The 23,353-nt window shown below is 41.6% G+C and overlaps 2 protein-coding genes across 2 annotated transcripts; both read left to right on the top strand.

Moving 5' to 3' along the window:
• The first annotated feature begins 940 nt into the window (after window positions 1-940).
• On the top strand, window positions 941-15,686 carry LOC140717723 (nuclear factor 7, ovary-like). Its single transcript, XM_073031411.1, has 5 exons — window positions 941-1,711; window positions 2,646-3,302; window positions 3,386-3,481; window positions 12,521-12,754; window positions 15,596-15,686. The coding sequence occupies exons 2-5, from the start codon at window positions 2,892-2,894 to the stop codon at window positions 15,620-15,622; spliced, it is 768 nt and encodes a 255-aa protein (XP_072887512.1). The 5' UTR covers window positions 941-1,711; window positions 2,646-2,891; the 3' UTR covers window positions 15,623-15,686.
• Window positions 15,628-22,753, top strand: LOC140717737 (E3 ubiquitin-protein ligase TRIM39-like). The gene is made up of 2 exons (XM_073031454.1): window positions 15,628-15,827; window positions 19,157-22,753. Exons 1-2 carry the CDS (start codon window positions 15,734-15,736, stop codon window positions 19,684-19,686), a joined length of 624 nt encoding a protein of 207 aa, XP_072887555.1. The 5' UTR covers window positions 15,628-15,733; the 3' UTR covers window positions 19,687-22,753.
• The last annotated feature ends 600 nt before the right edge of the window (window positions 22,754-23,353 follow it).

The following is a 23,353-nucleotide window of genomic DNA, read 5'->3' as shown; positions in this document are numbered from 1 at the left end:
CACCAGTGGCATTTTTTGGGGGGGATTGGTGCTCCAATTTTGCTGATAACAAGGGATTAATTACGAGATTTAATGTTCAGCCGGTTCATTTTAACTTTAACTTTAATCATTTGGAGACCGTTAATAAGCCTTCGGAAAACCAATTGCCTTGGTGTCAAAAAGCGTTAATGAGCAGTCAAAATGACAATTCCCAAGCGGAAATTGGGGGGAATTTATCTGAAAAGACTCCCCTCCCCCCAGTAATGAATGAAATTCTTGTCCCCAGGCAGCGATGCTCTGCTGTAAATGGATTCCACGATTACTGTCCAACAGTTAATTAATTGGACAAGAGAGAATCGCTGAACTGTGGGGAAGATGGAACAAGCAAAATTAAAACTCCTTAAGGCCCCATAATGTTTTTCGGTGCTTTTATGTATTTATATAAAAATCTCCCAATTTAAATCATATTTAAAGACCTTTGTCTACCCTGGATGTTCCTTTTTTTCCCATCGGACGGAAGATACAAAAGCCTGCAGGCATGTACCACAAAGCTCAAAGACAGCTTCTGTCCCATGAAAATCAGAGTCTTGAAGAACCGTTTGTAAGATAACCCTTCGCCTAACAATCTACCTCAGTATGATGTGCACTTTATTGTTTTTACACTTTAGACAATAGGACATTAAAACAGGAGCAGAATTACACCATGTGGTCCTTTGAGCACACTCCACTATTCAATAACTGATGATTTATCATCCTTCTCGGCCTCATTCTCCTGCCTCTCTCCGTAGATGCCCATACTAATCGAGAACCTATCAGCCTCTAGTTTAAATATAGGTAGTTACTTGACTTCACAGTGGTCTGTGGCAATGACTTTTACAGATTAACCACTCTCTGTTTAAAGAAATTCCTCATCTCTGTTCTAAGGGCCATCTTTGTATTCCTAAACTATAGTCCCTCTAGTCCTAGACTCGCACTATTGGAAACATATTCTGCGCATCCACTCTATCTTTCAATATTCAGTAGGTTTCAATGCGATACATCCTCATTCTTATGAACTCCAGCACGTACAGGCCTGGAGCCATCAAACTCTCCTCATACGTTCCTCTGGGCCCTATCCAATGAGAGCACACACATCCATTCTTAGATAAGAGACCCAAATTCCGTGATGTTTTAACAGAGAGAGTAGTGAGTGCGTGGAATGAACTGTTAGCGGTGATGGCTGAGGCAAATACATTAGGGGCATTTAAGAAGCTACTAGATAGGCACGTAGATGACAGAAAAGCAGAAGTTACGGGTTAGATTGATCTTAGAGTAGGTTAAGTGTCTGCACATTTTGTACGCCGAAGGGCTTGTACAGTGTCCTTTGTTCTATAAAACTGACCACAATACTCCAAATGCAGGCCTTATAAGCCTCAGAATTACATCTTGCTTTATATTATCAGATTCTTAAAGTGAATGCTAACATTGTATCTGCCTTTCTTACCACTGACTCAACCTGCAAGTTAACCTTTAGGGAATCTTGCACTGCCAGGTCTATTTGCACATCTGATTTGTGAATTTATGCTCCAGTTAGAAAATGACATTGTTTATTCCTTCTATCAACGTGTATTCTGCATTACTATTGTTTAATATAATTTAATCTACCTCAGTGAAGGTAGATGATTATTTGAAAGGTCGAGGAATTGTGACACAGAAGCAGAATGAAGGCCAGCAGAGATCAGTCTGCAACATAGTAAGTGGCAGGACAGTGGCATCAATCCCGCTCCTATTTTCTTCCGTTCTTTCAGGTCAACACCTTTGACCACAGGGCCATCAGGCAGTGGTCAGCACGTAAGGTCCTGCAGGCACTGCAGGAGAAGGATGAGATGGACACAGTGGGGTGGTTCCCTGAGCAGACTGTCAAGTTCATCTGGCAAAATGCCTCATCGCCAGACCTCACCAACAGGCACCAAGACCTCGCCTGGCTGGCGGTGAGAGGGGCCCTCCCAGTCCGATCCCTCCTGTACGCCCGGAACGTTGTCTCCACACCCCTCTGCCCACGGGAGGACTGCAGTGAGGAGGAGTCGGTGACCCACCTCTTTCCACACTGTGGGTTCGCGGAGAAGGTGTGGAGGAGGATGGAAGGGGCTGTGTCGAGGTTCATCCCCAGCAGCTGTGTAACAGAGGACTCTCTGATCTATGGGCTGTTCCTGGGGATGCACACCGAGACCAACATCCGGTGCTGCTGGCAGATCATCAACTCAGTGAAAGATGCTCTTTGGTCGGCCCGAAACTTGATGGTCTACCAGCACACGGAGATGTCCGGGGGGGGGGGGGGGGGAATGCTGCCGACTGGCACATTCTCAGCTGCAGGAGTACGTGCTGAGGGACGCACTCAAACTCGGTGCAGCCACCGCAAGGGCCCGGTGGGGAAGGACCACAGTCTAGGGTTCTTCTCCCGTGGGAGTTGAGGTGTGGGGGGGGGGGGGGGCGAGGTGTATACCCCTGAAAAAGTGTATGTAAATATGAAGTAACAGAGTGCCACGCGGGTGGCAAAAGTGTGAGAATGTAAAGACTAAATGCAAACATTTGTAAAGGACTGAGAGTCATGGAATGGTTTATTGTACATAATTTTTGAATAAAGTATATTTTGATAAAAAAAAAATTCGTTTTTATGTCCTCCTTAGATTGTCTGAGATTTTCGCTGTCCCTTTATATTCGGGGTTGTCTGGTATCTTAAGCCTGATCTGGAAACTAATGCTTCTCAGTCCTGTGGAATTAGTTCAGAAAAGCCAAGGTACCTTCACCCTGAACTCCGGCAGCAAAGTAACATCCATTCCCTGAGACTGCAGCGGGCAATCGCCGTACTGCAAGGTTTCAGCACCGCCCTGAAAGTAAACGATTTTCGAATCAGGAAGTGCGAGTTATTAAAAATGGCTTCAACCGATCAGCTCGGAAGTTGGACCGAGGACGTAATTTGTCCCAACTGCCTGGAATATTTTACTGATCCGGTGTCACTGCAGTGTCAGCATAACTTCTGCCGCTCGTGTATCACACGGTTTTGGGAGAGGAAGGAGAGAAACTACTGCCCAGAATGTGGAGAAGAATTTGCGGACAGGACCCTCAGGATAAACTGGGTTTTAACAAGACTGTCTGAGAAAGCTCGTAAACGACCATTGAATCTTAATAAAAAAGAAAGTAACCTTCACTGTGAGGAACACGATGAAGAACTGAAGTTGTTCTGTGAAACGGACAAGACACTGATCTGTCTGGTCTGTAGAGATGCGCGGGAGCACAGAGAGCATCGCTTCCTGCCGATTAAAGAAGCTGCTAAAAACTATAAGGTAAAAACAAACAGATTTTGATGCCCAGACTATTTTGTTGCGTCATTGTTATCTAACTTTCTGATTCTCAAACCCAATCCCAGGATCAATTTAAATCTGCCATAGAAAATCTCATGAAAAAGCAACAAGCTTTCAGAGAAATGGAGCAGCAACAGAAACGGAAGATATCTAGAGTTTGGGTAAGGCTGTCCAGTTCTGATTTCCCGATCTTGGGTTGATGCGTTTCTGTAATACCTGTTTAATTAGAGGGCGGCACAATGACGCCGCAGGGAGTGCGGTCGACTCACAACTCCAGCACCAAGGACTTCGACCCTGACTCCGGCGTAACATCTGTACGTTCTTCCTGTGACCGGGTGCTTTTGCCCGTAGTGATGAACTTTGTGAATCTGGCTGGGAGGTGAATTCGGTGCCACTTATTAGGCACAGGATGCAGGGCAGTAAGTGGGGGATGGGAGATCTCGTAATGCAAACAAAAATCCTAAAATCAGCAGGTCAACGAGCTTCATGGTGAAGAATTAAATAGTCAACGTGTCAGCCTGAGACCCTTCATCGGGACCGGAAAGGAGGGGGGGTAGAAGACAGAATAAAAAGATGGGTGAGGGGGAAGGAGTACGAGTTGGCAGGTGTTAGGTGAAACCAGGTGAAATGAAAGTCTGGTGGGGGGAGGGAATGAAATGAGAAGTTGGGACGTGATCGGCTGTTGACTGAAAAAGCAGGGATCTGATAGGAAATGAGAATAGACCATAGGAGAAAGGGAAAGAGGGGGAGCCCAGAGAGAGGTGATAGGCAAGTCAGGAGACAAGAAGCAGTCAGGAGGGAGCCAGAACGGTGAATGGGAAAAGAGGGAGGGAAGGAGGGGGAGAAATAGTCAGAAATTAGAGAAATTAACATTCGTGTCATCAGGTTGGAGGCTATCCAGGCTTTAAGCCACAGCCAAATGGAGGTTGGAAGCCTGATGAGACGTAGTTCACTCAGATTCATGAAGGGGCAGTTTGACTTTGAGCTGTGGCCATTCGGCATTTGGGATTGATTGGCAAGAACAAACTAAAGTAAAGCAGAGCAGGCATTATAGTGAGATATTTGAGGCATTAGCTATCAGAGACAAAAATGCTGTGGGTAGAATTTGCCCACTCTCACAGTTTATTGCTCTTCTTCCTTTATATTTGCTCAGTTAGAAGAGTAGGGATGTCAGGCAGGATAGTGGAATGCTCCTCTTGCAGGATGTGGGAAGGCCAGGAGAACTCCAATCTCCTTGTTGACTGTACCTGTGAGAAGTGCATCCAGCTGCAGCTTCTAATACTCCACGTTAAGGAGTTGGAACTGGATGAAATCTGGATTATTTGGGAGGCTAAAGTGATGATAGATAGGACATATACAGAGATAGTTACACACAAGCTGCATATACAGGAAAATGGGTGACAGTCAGGAAGGGGAAAGAGGCTAAAAAGTCAGTGCAGAGTACCCATGTGGACATTCCCCCTACATCAGGTGTACCACTCTGGATACTTTTGGGTGGGAGGGTGACACTGAGGGTGACTGCTGAGGAATGTCACAGCAGTGACAGATCTCCGGCACTGAGTCTGACTCTGCAACTGAGAATGAAAGGTTTGGGGGGGAGAGAAAGAAGAAGTGAGCTCCTTCCCTTCTTTAGTTTAGGAAACAGAAAGGAGGTTCTGTGAACGAGAACAAGATTCCCGGATGGTATGTTGTCTCCTGGGTGCCAGGGTCTGAGACATCTCAGATCGAGTCCTCAGCATTCTTAAGTGGGAGTGTGAATGGCAGAGGTCACAGTCTATGTATGTAGGTACTAATGCCACGTGTAGGATGAGTGATGAGGTTCTGCAAGGTGAATTCAATGCGTAACTGCTAAGTTAAAGGACAGAGCTCAGTCAGGATAGACTAGAGAACTTGTGTAGTGAGCATTATGGGTGGAACTGAGAAATAAGAATGGTATGACCACATTAATGAGGTCATACATATTACAGACCACCTAACAGTCCACAGGACTTAGAGGAACAAACTTGCAGTGAGATTGTAGACTGTTTCAAGAAATCTGAGGTTGTTATGGTAGGTGATCTTAACTTTCCAGATATTAACTGGGAATCCCATACTGTCAAAGGACTCGATGGGATAGAGTTTGTCAGATGTGTTCAAGAAAGTTTCCTTAATCTGAACTTAGAAGTCCCAATGAGAGAGTGTGCAATACCTGATCTCCTGTTAGGGAATGAGGCAGGGCAGGTGACAGAAGTTTGTGTAGGAGAACACTTTGCATTCAGTGATCACAATGCCATTAGTTTCCAAGTCAGCATACCGAAAGATAGATTTAGTCCGCGGGTTGAGATTCTAAATTGGAGAAAGGCCACTTTTGATGGTGTCAGAAAGGATCTGGCAAGTGTGGACTGGGACAGGCTGTTTTCTGGCAAAAGTGTACTTGTAAGAGGGAGGCCTTCAAAAGTGAAATTTTGAAAGTAAAATTCTTGTATGTGCCTGTCAGAATAAAAAGGTAAAGAACGCTGGGAACATCTGGGAACCTTGGTTTTCAAGAGCTGCTGAGACCCTGTTTTACAAATAAAATAAAAGGAGGTGCATAGCAGGTGAAGGCAGGTAGGAACAAATGAGGTGCTTAGGAGCAATGTATAAGAAATGCTAGACAAGAAAGTAATCAGAAGGGCTAAAAGAAAGCATGAGGTTGCCCTAGTGGGCAAGGTGAAGTAAAATTGAAAGGGATTCTACAGATATATTAGGATCAATAGTATTGCAAGGGACAAAATGGATCCTCTGGCAGATCAGAATGGTAATCGATGTGTGGAGCCAAATAAAATGGGGGAGATCATATTTTTTTTGCATCTTTATTTACTTAACCCGGCTGGTGGTGTAGTGGCATCAGTGCTGGAATTTGGGACGAGAGGTTCCCGAGTTCAAATCCAGCTGGCTCCCCTGCATGCTTTCCATCTGTGCTGGGTTACAAGCTGGTGATCTCTTTGGAAACTCACCCAGCAGAAGGCAATGGCAAACCACTGCTGTAACCTGCCTCATACGCAGTTCCCCACTACGTCCAGAGAGGCATGGAGGGAAACTGTCCACTAACCGGCGAAACGCTGCATGCGACGTACCTTACCTTATTTACTTATTTTATTTTACTTACTTTATTTTATAGAAGTGAGAGAAAGCAACATCAGCGGCCAAATTTGATTCAAAATCAAAACAAAACAATTGTCACAATCCTGCAACCCCACTTATACTTGCGTGACATACCCACACCTCCAATGATTGCTCCAAAGAGTCAAATTCCTTCTTTCGATCTTTATTAGCAAGGAGCAAGCATACAATTAAGCCTATCATGCAGTGAGTTATCCCAGCGATAAGCAAATATATGACTTCTGCAGGCCCAAGCTAGAAACTACCATGAAATAAGAATTAATATGTAACTTATTCCCTTTGCTTCTACCACTAATGTGACTGTTACCGTAATCCACGTAATAAATGTGCAGTACAGAATTCAAGGCTCTTACATTCCACCTCCCCGTAATTATTATACTATGATAGTTACAATTACATAAGTCACCTACCCTTCTCAGACACGCTCAGTGTTTGGGGAAAGCAGACAAGTAATTGAATCACAAATTCATTCTCAAGCTAAAGGAAGAAGCTTTGCTGTTACTGTAAAAAATGAAACTGAGCCCAGAGCTGGTGAAATAGGTGCTGATTCAGAACAAGCCATGAATGAAGCAAACACAGTAGCGAGTACAGCCCTGGTACGGGGGCTGGCGATCAGATCGTTAAACCTCCTATAATTCCAGTTCAGGTGAAGTCTAAGAAGTGTGGGTGACCTATGCTTTCGTAAATCAAGGAAGTACAGTAGAATTCTGCACAGAGAGCCTCATGAACAAGCTCAACCTGACAGGAAATGGAACATGCATCCTTCCTTTCACAGTCTGCACCAAGGAGGTACTCTGACCGATGCCATATCCAATAGAACAAGGTGCCCCTGAGAGCATTGATTTATGGTATGATGACATTCGTGTTTCACATAATGAAGGTCTAAATGCCGCAAGGACACAAAAGCAAGTAACAGGCATAGTGATGCAATGACAACGCATTGCATCTCTGCCTAAAAGAGATATTCAAATCTTTGGTGGAGATCCATTGCAGTATCATTCATTCAGTCCTGCTGAAGGATCTCGGCCCGAAACGTCGAATGTACTCTTTTCCATAGATGCTGCTTGGCCTGCTGAGTTTCTCCAGCATTTTGTGTGTGCTGTCTGCAAGCAACTGAACATGATGGACACCCTGTCTTCAATGCGTACGTCATCCTGTAACTCTTTGCCTTTATAGGTAGTCACAGCTTATTCTTTGTCTTCGTAAATATTTTCATTTCCCCCAGGGAACTGACCTTTGTATGTTTGTTTAATTACTCTCACTGCTTCTAGTTGAAATCATTTTGCCATCCAAGTGCGCAGTGGCCAAACACTGGCAGTTTCAATTTAGCTTTTCAACGATAGATGCAATTTCATTATTTCAATTTGTCAGCATTCAACAGATTCAAGGGTCAAACACTTCAGGCAAAGACCCCAGAACAGCTTTCACATCCACCAAATTGGACAGAATAACATATGACCACTTCAAAACTGAGTTTGAAACCAAACACAAAGTGTGAGCAGGTCATACAAGCTGCTCCAGACTGGTGCAAATGCTGATGCTTGTTTGATATAACTGTCCAAATCTTTGCTGACAAAATCTAGTGGGAAAATTTGATCCAAAGTCTAAACAAAACAATTGCTGCCAGCCTGAATCCCCACAGATTTGTTATACTTGTGTGACTCACCCTCAGCTCCAATGATTGCTCCAAAGAGTTGAATTCCCAATTGGAGGAGAGCTAATGTTGTTACATTGTTAAAAAAAAAAGCTGTAAAAATAAACCAGGAAATTATATGCTGGTGAGCCTGACATTAGCAGTGAGAAAGAAATTGGAAGGCAGACTGAGGGACTGGACATATAAGTATTTGGATAAACATGGACTGATTAAGGACAGCTTTATGCATAGTAGGTCATGTCTAACCAATCTCATAGCATTTCTTGAGCAAGCTATCAGGAATGTTGATTAAGGCAATGCAGTGGAAGTTGACTACATGGACTTCAGTAAGACATTTGTCAAGGCCCTGCCTAGGAGGTTAGTCAAGAAGGTTTAGTTGCTCGGCATTCAAGATGAGATTGTAAATTGGATTAGACATTGGCTTTGTGGGAGGAGCCAGAGAGTAATAGTGGATGGTTGCCCCTCTGACTGGAGGTCTGTGACTAGTAGAGTGCCACAGGGATTGGTGCAGTTTGTCATCATTGTTTGTCATCTATATCAATGATCTGGATGATAATGTGGTAAACTGGATCAGCAATTTTGCAGATGGCACCAAGATTGGGAGTGAAGTGTACACCAAGGAGGGCTATTACAGCTTGCAAAGGAAATGGAACAGCTGGAAAAATGCGCTGAAAAATAGTAGATGGAATTTAATGCAGAAAATTGAGAGGTGTTGCACTTTGGTAAGAGCAAACAGGGTAGGTCTTACACAGTGAATGGTAGGACACTAAGGAGTATGGTAAAACAAAGGGATCTGGTCCATAAATAGAGTCGTAAAGAAAGCTTTTGGCACATTGGCCTTCATAAATCAAAGTATTGAGTACAGGAGACGGGATGTTATGTTGAAGTGTTTTTCTGGTGTTACAAATGAGGAGCAAATCTGATGGACAGAAGGGTCCAAAATCGCCAATGCCCTCCCCCCTCCTTTTTGAGAATCACAAGATCGCTACTATTTCGGGTCTGAGACCCAGGAAATGAGAGAGATACACAGCATGTCAGGAAATGAGAGAGAGAGACGTAGAATACACAACCAGGTGGAATGTCTCTTAACAAAAGCGGAACGGAACCACTGATTACTGCTATTGTCTCTTGGAGAAGGAATTGTGTATTGAGTACTGTACTATTCATTGAAACCCCTCAGGGGACAACCTGAGTGGTCTGGTTGAGGGATTGCATCATCCCAACCTGATTGACATCTGAGACCCCGTGAGTGAGGATAAAGGTCGGGTCTGGGGAACACCTCTCAGACACACCAGGAGAAACGTACGAGACCGGTGGGGGGCTTGCGTGTGTGTCCATCCTTGCCTGGGTGATGAGTCCTCCATGGAACGGTCTAGCTAAAGGACGGATACGGATCAAGATTGTAACAAGGAAAGCCGGCAAGTTTTTCTCTTTCTCTCTCTCTCTCCAACAATTGCAACAGAGCGACAAACAAATGACGGCAGCCTGTGTGAACTGAAACGAACTTTATATTTCCATCGGACAATTTATTATCCCCTAGACAACGATAGAGCTTATTTCTTATTGATTATTATTATACCCGCACTTTTAGGTTTCGTATTGACGACGTATATTTGCATTGATATTATTTTTGTGTATTTTTACCAATAAATACTGTTAAAAATAGTATCACCAGACTCCAACGGATGCCTCTATCTTTGATGGTAAGTAACCCAGTTACGGGGTTCGTAACACTGGAAAAATGAGGAGGGTGCAAGATATATGTATCCAAAAATGAATTAGTGCTCAAAAGGCAAAATAGTCCAATCGTGACTGACAAGGGAAGTCAAAGTTAATGTAAAAACAAAAGAAAGGGCATACAACAAAGCAAAAATTAGTGGAAGATAGAGGATTGTGACTTTTTAAAGACCCACAGAAAGCAGCTAAAAGAATCATTAGAAGGGAAAAGATGAAATATGAAAGCAAGCTAGCAAATAATATCAAAGTGGATAGAAAAAGCTTTTCAAGTATGTAAAAAATATAATGAGAGTGGATATAGGACTGCTAGAAAATGAGACAGGAGAAGTAATAATAAGAACAAGGAGATGGCAGATGAACTAAACGAGTATTTTGTATCAGTCTTCACTGTGGAAGACACTAGCAGTGTGCCAGATGTTGTAGTGTGTGAAGGAAGAGAAGTGGGTGCAGTTACTATTACAAGGGAGGAGGTGCTCAAAGGCTGAAAGACCTAACAGTACATTAGTCACCCGGACCAGATGAACTGCACCATGGGGTTCTGAAAGAGTTAGTGTTAGAGATTGTGGTAGCTTTAGCAATGATCTTTCACATATCATTGGACTCTGGCATGGTGCTAGAGGATTGGAAAATTACAGATCTCACTCCATTTTTTTGTAAGAAAAGAGAAAGGCAGCAGAAAGGAAATTATAGACCAGTTAGCCTGACCTCACTGGTTGTGAAGATGTTGAGTCAATTGTTAAGGATGAGGTGATGGAGTACTTGGTGACACAGGACAAGATAGTACAAAATCAGCATAGTTTCCTTCAGGGAAAATCTTGCCTAACAAACCTGTTTGAATTCTTTGAGGAAATTATAAGTAGGATAGATGAAGGGGATGCAGTGGATTTTGTATATTTGGACTTTCAGAAGCCTTTGACAAGCTGCCACACATGAGGCCACTTACCAAGTTAAGAGCCCATGGTTTTACAGGAAAGTTGCTGATATGGTTAGAGCATTGGCTGATTGGAAGAAGGCAGTGAGTGGGAATAAAAGGATCCTTGTCTGGTTGGCTGCCAGTGACTAGTGGTGTTCCGCAGGGGTCAGTGTTGGGACCACTTCTTTTTATGCTCTATGTAAATGACTTAGATGATGGAATAGATGGCTTTGTTGCCAGGTTTGCACATGATACAAAGATTCGTGGAGGGGCAGGTAGTATTGAGGAACAGGTAGGATGCAGAAGGACTTAGACAGATTGGGAGAATGGGCAAGAAAGAGGCAAATGAAATACAATGTTGGAAAATGCACGGTCATGTACTTTGGTAGTAGGAATAAATGTGTGGCCTATTTTCTAAATGGGGAGAAAATCCAAAGATCTGAGATGCAAAGGGAATTGGGTTGTTGGTGACGACGACAAATGCCATGTTAGCATTCATTTCAAGAGGCCTAGAATACAAGAGCAGGGATGTGATGCTGAGGCTTTATAAGAAACTGGTGAGGCCTCACCTTGAATAATGTGAACGGTTTTAGGCTCATCATCTTAGGAAAGATGTGCTGTCATTGGAGGGGTCCAGAGGAGGTTCACATGGATGATTCCAGGAATGAAATTTGAATTTAGATGGATGAGGAGGGATCTATTTGAAACCTTCCGAATGTTAAAACGCCTAGACAGAGTAGATGTGGAAAGGATGTTTCCCATGGTGGAAGAGACTAGGACAAGAGGGCACAGCCTCAGGATAGAGGGGTGTCCATTCAAAACAGAGATGTGGAGAATTTTTTTTTAGCTAGAGTAGTGGATTTGTGAAATTTGTTGCCACGCGCAGCTGTGGAGGCCAGATAGTTGGGTGTATTTAAGGCAGAGATTGATAGGTTCTTGATTGGACATGGCATCAAAGCTTACGTGGAGAAGGCCAGGAAATGGGGTTGAGGAGGAGAGGAAAAAAGGATCAGCCATGATTGAATGGCGGAGCAGACTTGAATAGCCTAATTCTGCTCCTATGTTTCATGATCTAAGTTGTATAAGTCATTGGTGAGGCCTAATTTGGAGTATTGTGTGCAGTTTTGGTCATCTACCAACAGGGCAGATATAAATATGGTTGAAAGAGTACAGAGAAGATTTACAAGGATGTTGCTTGGTCTGGAAGACCTGAGGTATAAGGAAAGATAGAATAGGTTAGGAATTTATTAATTAAAACATAGAAGATTGAGGCTATTTGATAGAGGCATACAAAATTATGAGGGCTGTATATAGGGTAAATGCATGCTGGCATTTATCCTATCTATACCCCTCACAGTGCACTGAGGTTGAGAGACTCTACAAGAGGTCATTGGTTGAGGGTGAAAGGTGAAAAGTTTAAGGGGAACATGAGAGGAAACTTCCTCAGTTGGAGGGTCGTCGGAGTATGGAATGTGTTGCCAACACAAGTGGTGCATGCAAGAACGGTTTCAACAGTTAAGAGATTTGGATAGGTACTGTACATGGATGATAGAAATATGGAGAGTGATGTTCCCAGTGCAGGTCGATGGGAGTAGGCCAGCTAGATAGACCAAATGGCCTGTTTCTGTAATGCACTTTTCTATGACTCTACAGGATGCTCTGAGCACCGACGTGGACTTGTTGGACTCAATGGCATCCTTTAATGTTGCAGGACAATATAATACAATATAGTAATCTTCATCTTTCATTTGACAGGAACAAGCACAGAACATCCAGTCCCACATTACATTCCAGTTTGCTGAACTGCACCAGATTCTCACTGAGAAAGAGCAGTGCTTACTCAAAGATCTCAGGGAAGAAGAGGAGAGGATTCTCAATCCAATGAAGAAAAATTTTCAAGAGATTCAAAATACTTTAAATTCTATCCAAGAGAAAATCTCGAGGTTACTGGAACAGATGGATGAAAAAGAAGATGTATTGTTTCTGAAGGTGAGGAATTCCATTTCAGTTCGATTCAGTGTGTTACAAGAATCACTATGAAAATGATGCACCATCAATAACTCTGAGACATGGGTTAAGGTAGTCTTTTATTGGCTGGAAGAAAGCACAAGCAGCAAGTGACAACCACACAACATCCTGGAGACTGAGGAAGGGTCTGTGCCTCCAATTACCTTTATACCGGGGTCTGTGGGAGGAGCCATAGGAGCAGTCAGCGGGGTGGGGGGGGGGGCGTGTCCAGACAGGTATATGTAGTTCACCACAGAAAAATAGCTACTTGTTTGAGAATGATCTCAGGTTTAGCAGATCATTCCCTGAAGGTTCTTGTGTCCACATTCAGTTGTCATGATTAGATTATCCAAGAGCAAGAATCAGTTCAGAGTCCACAACATGAGGGGAAGCAATGACAACTGGTTTGTCTGTTTCCTCTGTCCTTGATTAGACTGTAGTTTCTTCTGGCCAACAAGTGAAACTGCACAGGCACAAAATATTGGGTAACAATTGTTGGATCTCTGTTTATTTTCTGATCCTTATGATTCTTCTGGGAGTCAGGAATGGTGAGCAACCTCAAGTCTAACAATCATTTATTTTAAAGTACAAACATACAAATACTAAGCAAACTAAATAAAGAGCTGAGAAATAAAGCAGAGCAGTGTCTGAACAGCAAAAATTGCAAAGATGAAAGAGAATAAAGATGGTGCCTCTGAAAAGTCCATCACCTTTTATAACTGAGATAACATAAATTCCTTAGATAAATCAAACAAATTGCTGATTGCATAATTGCATCACATGGGTAATGTGTTAATACATAGCCAATGAAAAATGAGCAAAGTGATAAATCATTAGTTTAACTGCTATACCACCTTCTGCTGGTAAGTAGGCATGAACCACTACGTACTGTAAAAATACAGGTTTTTAAAAAAATACAGATGATTAAACTGCAACTTTATTAAAGTTAGTAAAATGTACAAATCTTATAAAAATTATAATATTTAATAAAACTGTGATAAATGTAGAATAAATGTAGAATTTCCTAGGAGTTCAGAACTGAATTCAATCTGACAAATCTACTGTGTTCCCTTGATGAACCTTTGGTTCACAATGTTGGTGGAATCCACAGCCACCTCAAGAATGACTCGTATTAACATCCACGGAAAGTGCATGTGGTGCAGTTGGTGCGAGGTTCTCCATGTCTGGAGTGGGAACTCAGGCTGACTCCTGAAGTTGATTAAGTTTACCATCTAGGTTGGGTTCCCATCAGCTGTAACTAACTGTTTGAGGAATATTTGCAGTCTTTTTTGAATATACACAATATAGACTAACATCCCATCCTACAACAGGGACAGGCCAATCAGTAAATCTGCTCCACACAAGCTTTCTTTTGCTCCACTTTCTGCACCCATTAACAACATTGGAATTCATTGTCTATCATTTCCTGAGCAAACTGTTGAATCTATACTTTGTCTGTTAATTCTGCTTATGTGATGCTGTACTAGAAACCTCAAATTTCAGAATCAGAAGCAGGTTTATTATCACTGACAAGTGTTGTGAAACGTGTTGCTTTTTGGCAGCAGTACAGTGCAATACTTAAGGACCATGGGAGATAGAAGTTATTCAGTCCATTGAGTCCATTCCACCATTCCAATTATTATCCCTCTCGTTATCTATTTATTAAGACATTGACTCAGTCATTCCAAACCATAAATATTTTTCTTTTTAAACCATTCTATTGTTGATTTACTTGTATTTCAGAACATTGTCTTGTTGCATTATTCAACTTCTGTTAGCCCTCAGGAGACAGAGTGCTACCCTGATATTCTCCTGTAAAATAGCTTGATACAATTTTGAATTTATTATTCCCTGAATGATTGCAAGCTGCCCAGGCCCTGAGGCAGCAAAGCAGCCCCAACCCATCATGCTTTTTCCACCATGCTTCACAGTTGGGATGAGGTTTTGGTGTTATTGTGCAATGCTCTTTTCCCTCCAAACATAGCAGTGTCCATTTCTACCAAAAAGATCGACTTTTGTCTCATCTGTTCACAGAACATTGTCCCAGAAGCATCGTAGAATATTCAGATAATCTTTTGCAAACTTTTGGAGAGCTGTGGTTTTCTCCACGGTGTCCTTCCATGAACACCATTCTTGTTCAGTGTTTTATTTCATGCATCTCTACAATTCTTCTTCCAAGGTCCTCTCAAAGTTGTTTTGATTGAGTCATGGTACACATAAGCAGATATTTCTTGAGAAGAGCAGACTCTGTCAGTAACCTGATTTTGTGAGTCGTTTTTTAAAAGGGCAGGGCACCTCTACAACCCACAGCTCCAATCCATCTGACTCCAAATAGCTTTTGAAGAAGGCATTGCCTCAGAGGTTCACATACTTTCTCCAACAAATACATGTAATATTGGATCACTTTCTCAATAAATAAATGAACAGGTATAATGATTTTTGTGTTATTTATTTAATTTTCTCTTTATCTAGTATTAGGACCTACATGAAGATCTGATCACATTTTAGGTCATATTTATGCAGAAATAGAGAAAAATTTACAAGGTTCATAAACTTTCTAAAACCACTACACTTTAAATTACAATAAAAAGTTCAGAAATAATCCAATTATCAATTTTATCTATCCAGATAGAAGTGAACCACCCGGCCAGTCCTTACTGTGTGTTTTATCCTTTTAGTTAAGATAGACTTCTCATGAAATTCCTTGTGTATTCCCCCATGGGTCTAAGCCCTTTCTACAATGCCCTCATCTGTGTGTGCCCTGCTGTCAGGATGCTGATGACGAATCTCGGTCAATTTAGATTTGTGTTTTGTTTATTTCAGGAAGAAGCTCATCAGAGGAGAAGGTAGGACACACATCTTACTGATGCTCTGCATGGATTTGTAACATATCTCAAAACTTACTGAGGCTCAGTTATAAACCACTCTGATATTTGCAGGTTTGGTAATGAAGTTGAACCAATGTTTGTGCCAGAATGTGCCCTGCCGGTTGAAAACTTCGATCATCCCTTTATTTACACAGTGTGCAGTGCTTTGGATTATGGAATTAAGACAGGTAGGATTTCCACAGCTTCATTTGTCGTTGATTAGACAACTTTAAGTAATAATTAGATGAAAAGATCAGCAGTATTAGGGCCGAGTAGGTACTGAAGTTTTATTTCGGCACCAACCCTACCTGCTGAAAGCATCAGTTTCACGTGGGCAGCTGAAGATGTCTGACACCTGAACACACAAACTCAGGGGCACAATACAATCAATACATGGGACTGTTAGATGAAACACTGCAACTTGAGACAAGGGACAGTTTGAAAATTCTCCAAGGGAGGAGCAGGGGCTTATCTATGGAAAATAGCGCCTATGGCAAACTCTGAAATTGTGCCCCTGTCCAAACATCTGACACCTATCTTTTAGATAACTTTACCATAATATCAGCTCAAAAATACAAGCCAAGCTTGTTAATCTTTTAATTAACTAATTATGGCGCTACATGAAAATTATAACTGCACCTTCCTTGCTTTCACTGATGCAAATTGGTCTATGATGTGATCAAAGTCAGTTTTTTCAGTTTCTTTTCAAGTCAAGTCACTTTTTATTGTCATTTTGACTATAACTGCTGGTACAGTACATAGTAAAAATGAGACAATGTTTTTTCAGGACCATGGTGTTACATGACACAGTACAAAAACTGGACTCTTTCTACACTCAGCAGAGCAAGATCACAGAGTCTGCCTTGATCCATGGAGGCTCTCAAATATGAAAGTATTAATTTTAACTTGCTGAGTAATCTCTCACAGCTGGCGACGGAAACTGCGATGGTTAGCATTATCTGAATAGCATTGCGAAGATTGGGGAAGACGCTGTCATCTCCATACTGAACAATAAATTCAAGAAGCTTTTCAGGTCTTGATATTTTCATGTTGACCTGCCTTGATAGCAACATTCTGCAATCCAAAATTTCTTCAAATAGCTGCTGTCCATCAACATCAGAGCTGTACAATTTGCCCAAATTTTCACACTTCTTCTTTAGGTCATTACTGTCGGTACCGTAACACAATCCCTCAACATCGAGAAGGAACTCAAACTTGGCGTCATTGTCATGCAAACGAGTGAACCTTTCATCCATTTCTCTGTGAAGACGGTCGAGTGTTCCCTTCATGACTCTTTCCATTTCCTCCTTAGCTGTTAACCCAGTGTCTCTTGAGTTCTCATCAGCCATTCGTTTCTTTCATCTCTGACATCTTTCAACTTCAATATTCCATTCTTGACAGAGACCAACTCCTTCTTCAAGTGACTCACTGACCAACACTTCTCTTTCATCATAAAAATGACCTTGGAGGGCTTTCAAATCCAGGGCAGCATCGTGGAAGTTCATGCTAGGATCCTGCAGCCTCTTTTGAATACGGTCAATGCGAATGAGTACTTTGTTCCAAAATCTTAGCAAAATCAGAAAATCGTAACTCAACATGCATTTGTACAGCTGACTTGCGTAACTTCTTGTTTCACTGGTCTCATTTTCGTTGTCTATCATGTCCTGGAGAACTTGAAGTATCCCTTCAAGGTACTTGTTGACGGGCTTCACTGCTTCTGTCCTTGAACTCCACCTGGTTTCGGACTCCGACTTAACAACCACAGGCACAGCGGTTTTTGAGTTTTTCCCAGCGCTGTGTTGAACAAGAGAAAAACACGTAGAGAGCTTCGATGGTTCCAAAAAACGTGACCATCATTATATTCTGCTTGGCTGCATGTACACCCACCAAGTTGAGTGAGTGATTGTCACAATTCACAAACACTGTCAGGTTGTTTTACTCACTTTATCTTTGATGAACACCACTTCTGTGTCCAGCCACCACAGAAGCGTTGTTATAGCACTGTGACTGACAATCTTGTAGCTCCATTTCATCCTTCTTCAGCTGTTTCAAGATGTCTTCAACCAAGCTCTCAGCATCCTTCTGGCTTATCTAGATAAAACCAAGGAAGGACTCTCTAACATGGACTGTTTTCCTCTCAAAATCAGTTTCCACATACCTCACTACTTCTGACATCTGCTCACGGTGTGCCTGATCAGGAGTCAAGTAGAACATGAGACCATAGTACTTGGCTTTATGAATGCTTCTTAGTAAACTCTGGCGAACAGTGGATGCCATCATGTGGATGAATTCATTCTGATCACCCGGTTGGAAAGGCCCCTCACTGTTCTGGAAATACTTCGAACCCAACTTTATTATTTCTGTTCTCAATGCATCAGGCAGAATTGCTTTTCCAGTATCCTCGTTGAACTTCAGAAGTCCAATGTCATGCTGTTCAATCACTTCTGGTATGACAGTTCGAGGGTTTTTGACACCATCCAGTTCACTAGGTTCAGTGTCGTCAGGTAAAATCTTGTCAATAAACTCAACATCACCACCACCACCATCGTTTCCCCCTCCTGTCACTTCCACATTCTCTGTGGCAGCCTCACTCTTAATCTCGTCATACTCGGATTTATCTGACTTGACATTCTCCTCGGCTTGTGACGCATTTGTACTTGATCCACCTTTGGATTCTAATAAACTTGTAGCAGGTGCAGGTGACTCCATGGAATGTGTCGAACTACTTGTTGCAGGCTTTTCAAAGAAGGGCATGAAGAACTTGCTCAACTTCCTGGTTTCCTCCGCCTCCAACTTTCATCTCTTCCGTCCTTCAGCTCCACTTTCCTTCTTCTTCGTGAAGAAATGTTCCATGGTCTTCTTATGCAATGCTCTGAAATAAGGCCATCCTAGTGCTTCTCGCCCATGATAATCAAAGACAGATCATACATCTGAAAAAAATTCTTTTTTCACTATCTGAGGATGGCTTGTCTAACTTTAATAGAAACTGCTCAGTGGCGCCCCTCCCTTCAAGTGGCACCCAGGGCATGTGCCAAACCCACTGGGGAGGAGTGCGAATCATAGTGGCCTTCAAAGTAAAATTGAGTTAATGGATTTAATTGAGTTAAGTTCTGGTCTGTTAGTAAAAAAAGGCTGTGTGAGATCTGATTTAATGTGGTGTACCTTTTGAGTTAACAGTGCCTGGTCTTGGCCCAGTGCCAAGGTGTTTCGAGATGACCGCAGACCAGGCACACAGCGGCAGACATGAACATGTTGACACAGATGGGTGACTAATGCCTGTCAGTGCGCAAGTTTAGACATTCTTCCTGTCTCTGTCACACCCGTCATCATATGTTCCCACTGAAACAAAACAGTGGGGGTTGATCGAAGCCAAACCCTTCTCCTTTAGTGTCTACTGCATTCTTTCAAAGCTGTTTGTTTTGAGAGAACCTGCGCTGGCAGAGTCTCCTCCCCCTACCCCTGATCCCCATGGTTGCTCTAACTCTGTGCTTCTCCCCCACTCCCCCTCCCTTTCCAGTTGCTGTGACTCTGGATGTCGAAACAGCCGGTCCGAAGCTTGAAGTGCTTCCAGATTTAAAGAGCGTGAGATATACCGGGATCTGGAGGAATCTTCCTGATTCCAGGAAGAGGTTTACAAGTCGATCTTGTCTGCTGGGATTGGAGGGATTTGCATCGGGGAGGCATTACTGGGAGGTGGATGTGGCAGGGTGTCAGCGTTGGGGTTTAGGAGTTGTTCCAGAGTCTGTGGAGAGAAAGGCACGACTTGAACTAATACCAGAAAATGGATTCTGGACCATTGCGCGGTATGATGACAATTTTTATGTAAACACCTCTCCTCAGTCCTGTCTCCTTTCCGGTCCCATTCCCCGGAGGGTGGGAATTTATCTCAGTTTTGCATCTGGGTCAGTTTCATTTTACAACGTGGAGACCAAGTCCCATCTTTACACTTTCACTGGGAATAAATTCACAGAGAAACTTTATCCTATTTTTTGGAATGGAGATGAAAATTGGCTGAGAACCTGTTCCAGTTCCGCTCTGGGTCTGTAATAGGGTTGGGTCCAGGACTGGCACCAGGAGTGGAACAGAAAACCTGCCAACAACAGGTTGCCACAAAATGGGTCACATTTTATCCCCAAATTTCACATTGTTAAACCCAAATAAACCTGAGAATAAAACTGTTGGAAATATAAATGTGGAGGCAGTAAATTAAAAATGAATTAATATTTGGAACATGAAAAAATCTGCAGATGCAGGAAATCCAAAACAATGCAAACAAAATGCTGGAGGAGTGCTATTAAAATGAATATTTGCCTAAATTTTTATATTTATTTCAAGCCCTACCTGTTTTTATTCATAAATCCTTTTTTGACTCTTTAGATTTGATTATATCTTCTTATTTATGGAAGAATAAAACCCCCCGATTAAACAAAGTTCATCTTCAGAAAACTAAAAAAAAATGGGGGATTAGCCCTACCCAATTTTAGGTTTTACTACTGGGCAGTCAAGATATGCTACTTTACGTTTTGGTTATATTAATTGTGAAGACTGTCTGGTTTGGGTTTCCTCAGAAGTTAATTCTGTTAATAAATTTTCTATTATTTCTCTTCTTGGTTCTTCACTTCCTCTATCCTTATGTAATTTAACTGATAATTATGTAGTTAAACATTCTTTGAGGATTTGGTTACAATTTAGAAAATTCTTTGGGTTATTTGGTTTTTCACTTTCGAGTCCCATTTTTTCTAATTATTTTTTTAAACTTTCTTTGACTGATGTAGTTTTTAAAGAGTGGAATAGACTAGGTATTAAATGTTTTCAGGATCTGTTTGTTGGAGATAGTCTTTCCTCATTTGATCAACTATCTATTAAATGTAATCTTTATAAAGCTCACTTTTTATAGATATTTACAAATTAGAGACTTCCTGCGTTCTCAACTTCATACATTTCCTAAATGTCCAGATAAGAATCTAATTGATACAATTTTTACTCTGAAACCTTTTCATAATGGATCTATTTCTAATATTTATAGTATGTTGTTGGCAATGAGAAACATTCCGTTAGACAAAATTAAAAATATCTGGGAACAAGAACTACAGATTTCAATTGATGAGGATACTTGGAATGAAAATTTTAAACTTATTCATTCCTCTTTGTTAGTTTCGCGTACAATTTAAAGTGGTTCATGGGGCCTATATGACTAAAGATAAGCTTTCTCGTTTTTACTCAGATTTTTCTCCAACCTGTAATAGGTGTAATGTCGAAGAGGCTTCTCTAATTCATATGTTTTGGTCCTGCCCGCGGCTTGATAAATTTTGGAAAGACGTATATAAAACTTTCTTGGAGCTTTTTAATGTAAACTTAAACCCAACCCTCTGACTGCCTTGTTTGGCATTGTTGGAGGAAATGATTTTACTCTTAAGCTGAATGATTTGCATATTTTGGCTTTTATTTCTCTTTTAGCCAGAAGAGCTTTGTTGCTTAAATGGAAAGATGCCACTCTGCCTACCCATGCCCATTGGTTGATTGATGTTATGTCATGTTTAAATCTAGAGAAGATTAGGTGTTCTATTTCTGTACCAAGATTTTTTCACATTATGGGGCCCTTTTTGGAACTGCTTTCACAATCTTTGACTTGTTCCGCAATGTTGATGGCTATTATATGTTTGAATTTACGACTGTATGTCCAGGATTTTTTTTTCTTTTCTTTTAACCAAACAGCTGCTTTTTTTTCTCTTTTTCTTATTTTTGTTATGGGGTTTTGATCTTGTTTTAGTTTAGAATATAATATACCTTTTCAATATTATGTTTAATTTGCTACTGTATACATAGATATGGGGCATTTGAACTTTGTTTCTGTTTTCATAATGTATTTTGTATTTGTTTATGCAAATAATCAAAAAAATATTGAAAAAGAAAAAAAATTATAATTAATATTTTGAAACCAGAAAATCTGCAGATGCAGGAGATCCAAGGCAACTCAAACAAAATGCTGGAGGAAATCAGCAGGCTGGGCCGTATCTATGGACAAAAGTAAACAGTTGACATTTCAGGCCAAGACCCTTCATTGGGACTGGATAGGAAGGGGGAAGGAGTCAGACTAGCAGGTGGGGGGAGGAGAGGAAGATGTTCAAGGTGGTGGGTGATGGGTAAAACCAGAGAGAGTATGAAATAAAATGCTGGGAAATTGATTGCTGTGAGAGATAAATGGCTGGAGAAGAGGGAATCGGAAATGAGAGGACAGAAGACCATGGAAAAAAGTAAAGGGGAAGGAACACCAGAGGGAGGGAGGTGTTGTTCCATAATATGAACGCATTAACTGCATTCATCAACAGAACAGAAATACTATACTTTGTGAAAATATCAAGATTAAAATGGACCATATGAAAATGATATGAAGATTGGTGGAGGGGCAGGGAGTGTTGTGAAAGATGGGAGTCTTCCGAAGGACTTAGACAGGTTTGGAGAATGGGCAAATAAGTGGCAGATGGAATATAGTATTGGGAAATGTGTGGTTATGCACTTTATTAGAAGTAATAAAGGCACAGACTATTTACTAAACATGAGGAAATTCAGAAATCGAAGGTCCAAAAGGACTTGGGAGTCCTTGTGTAGAATTTCCTAAAGGTTAACTTGCAGGCTGAGTTGGTAGTAAGGAAGGCAACTACAAGGTTGCCATTCTATTTTGATAGGACAAAAATATAAACACAAGAATGCAATTTTGAGGCTTTATAAGGCATTGGAATTTATTTAGCCAGAGGGTGGTGAATCTGTGGAATTCATTGCCACAGCCACCTTCAGAGGACAGTCACATGACAACAGGCATGCACACTGGAAGATGTGACAGTGACCAGGTTTGGTAACGTTGCTTGAGGGTTGTTCATTGGCCCAGGATAAAATTTATCCTATGTTAATTACACTCCTTCCCACCCCCACTACTGAACTGTACTGAAGTATGCCTTGTGATTGTTTTTTGTAGTTGTTTGAACTATTTCTTTTGTGCATGGAAGGCAGGGATGTTTGATCTTTGATATCTTCCTTTGAACAGTTTGGTTCCCTGGTCCTCCTTTGATTAATGACTGTCTGTGGGGACGATGATTTTCAGGGCTATATACTGCATTTATACTTTGATAATAAATGAACTTTGAGCTTTCGAACTTTGCAGTATCTGTTAAGAGGGGAAAAAAAACAATGGTCATTGTGACACCCTTAGTGAAATAACTTCTAAACGGAGGGTCCTCAGGCGGCATTTCTCCATCTCTTCGTTACCGTACCTCTTCAGCAATTTCAAATGTGACATTATTACAGCAACCTGGAAGTCCAGGGCTGCAGAAATTTAACTGTAGAGTTGGTATCTGGGGTTGGAGACCACAGAAACTTGAACACTTAACTATAAAAGATATTGGGGTCCAAGTCCATATCTCCCTGAAAGAGGCTACTTACAGGTTGACAGAATTGGACAGATGGTGTATGCCTTTATTAGTCAAAGAATTGAGCTCATGAGCCAGGAAGTTTTGTTGCGTCTTTATAAAACACTAGTTAGGCTTCATTTGATTAATGTTTATAAGATTACAAGAGGCCTAGATAGAGTACACAGCATTTTTTCCCTGGGGCTGAAATGCCTAATACTAGGGGCATGCAAAGAAGATGTGTAAGGTAAGTGCTTTCTTTACAGAATCACAGAGAATGTTTGGAGTCTGGAATGTGCTAGTTGGGTGGT

The sequence above is a fragment of the Hemitrygon akajei genome, chromosome 2 (genome assembly GCF_048418815.1).
Source record: "Hemitrygon akajei chromosome 2, sHemAka1.3, whole genome shotgun sequence".
In the NCBI taxonomy this organism is placed as follows: domain Eukaryota; kingdom Metazoa; phylum Chordata; class Chondrichthyes; order Myliobatiformes; family Dasyatidae; genus Hemitrygon; species Hemitrygon akajei.
Note: the sequence above shows the minus strand (reverse complement) of the source record. Positions and strands in the feature narration are given on the sequence as shown.

Coding starts and splice junctions, on each gene's coding strand:
- LOC140717737 (XM_073031454.1), top strand. CDS start 15,734: ATGTTTGTGCCAGAATGTGCCCTGCCGGTTGAAAACTTCGATCATCCC. Junction 15,828..19,156: donor GGATTATGGAATTAAGACAG/GTAGGATTTCCA, acceptor CTCCCTTTCCAG/TTGCTGTGACTCTGGATGTC.
- LOC140717723 (XM_073031411.1), top strand. CDS start 2,892: ATGGCTTCAACCGATCAGCTCGGAAGTTGGACCGAGGACGTAATTTGT. Junction 3,303..3,385: donor AAGCTGCTAAAAACTATAAG/GTAAAAACAAAC, acceptor ACCCAATCCCAG/GATCAATTTAAATCTGCCAT. Junction 12,755..15,595: donor AAGATGTATTGTTTCTGAAG/GTGAGGAATTCC, acceptor TGTTTATTTCAG/GAAGAAGCTCATCAGAGGAG.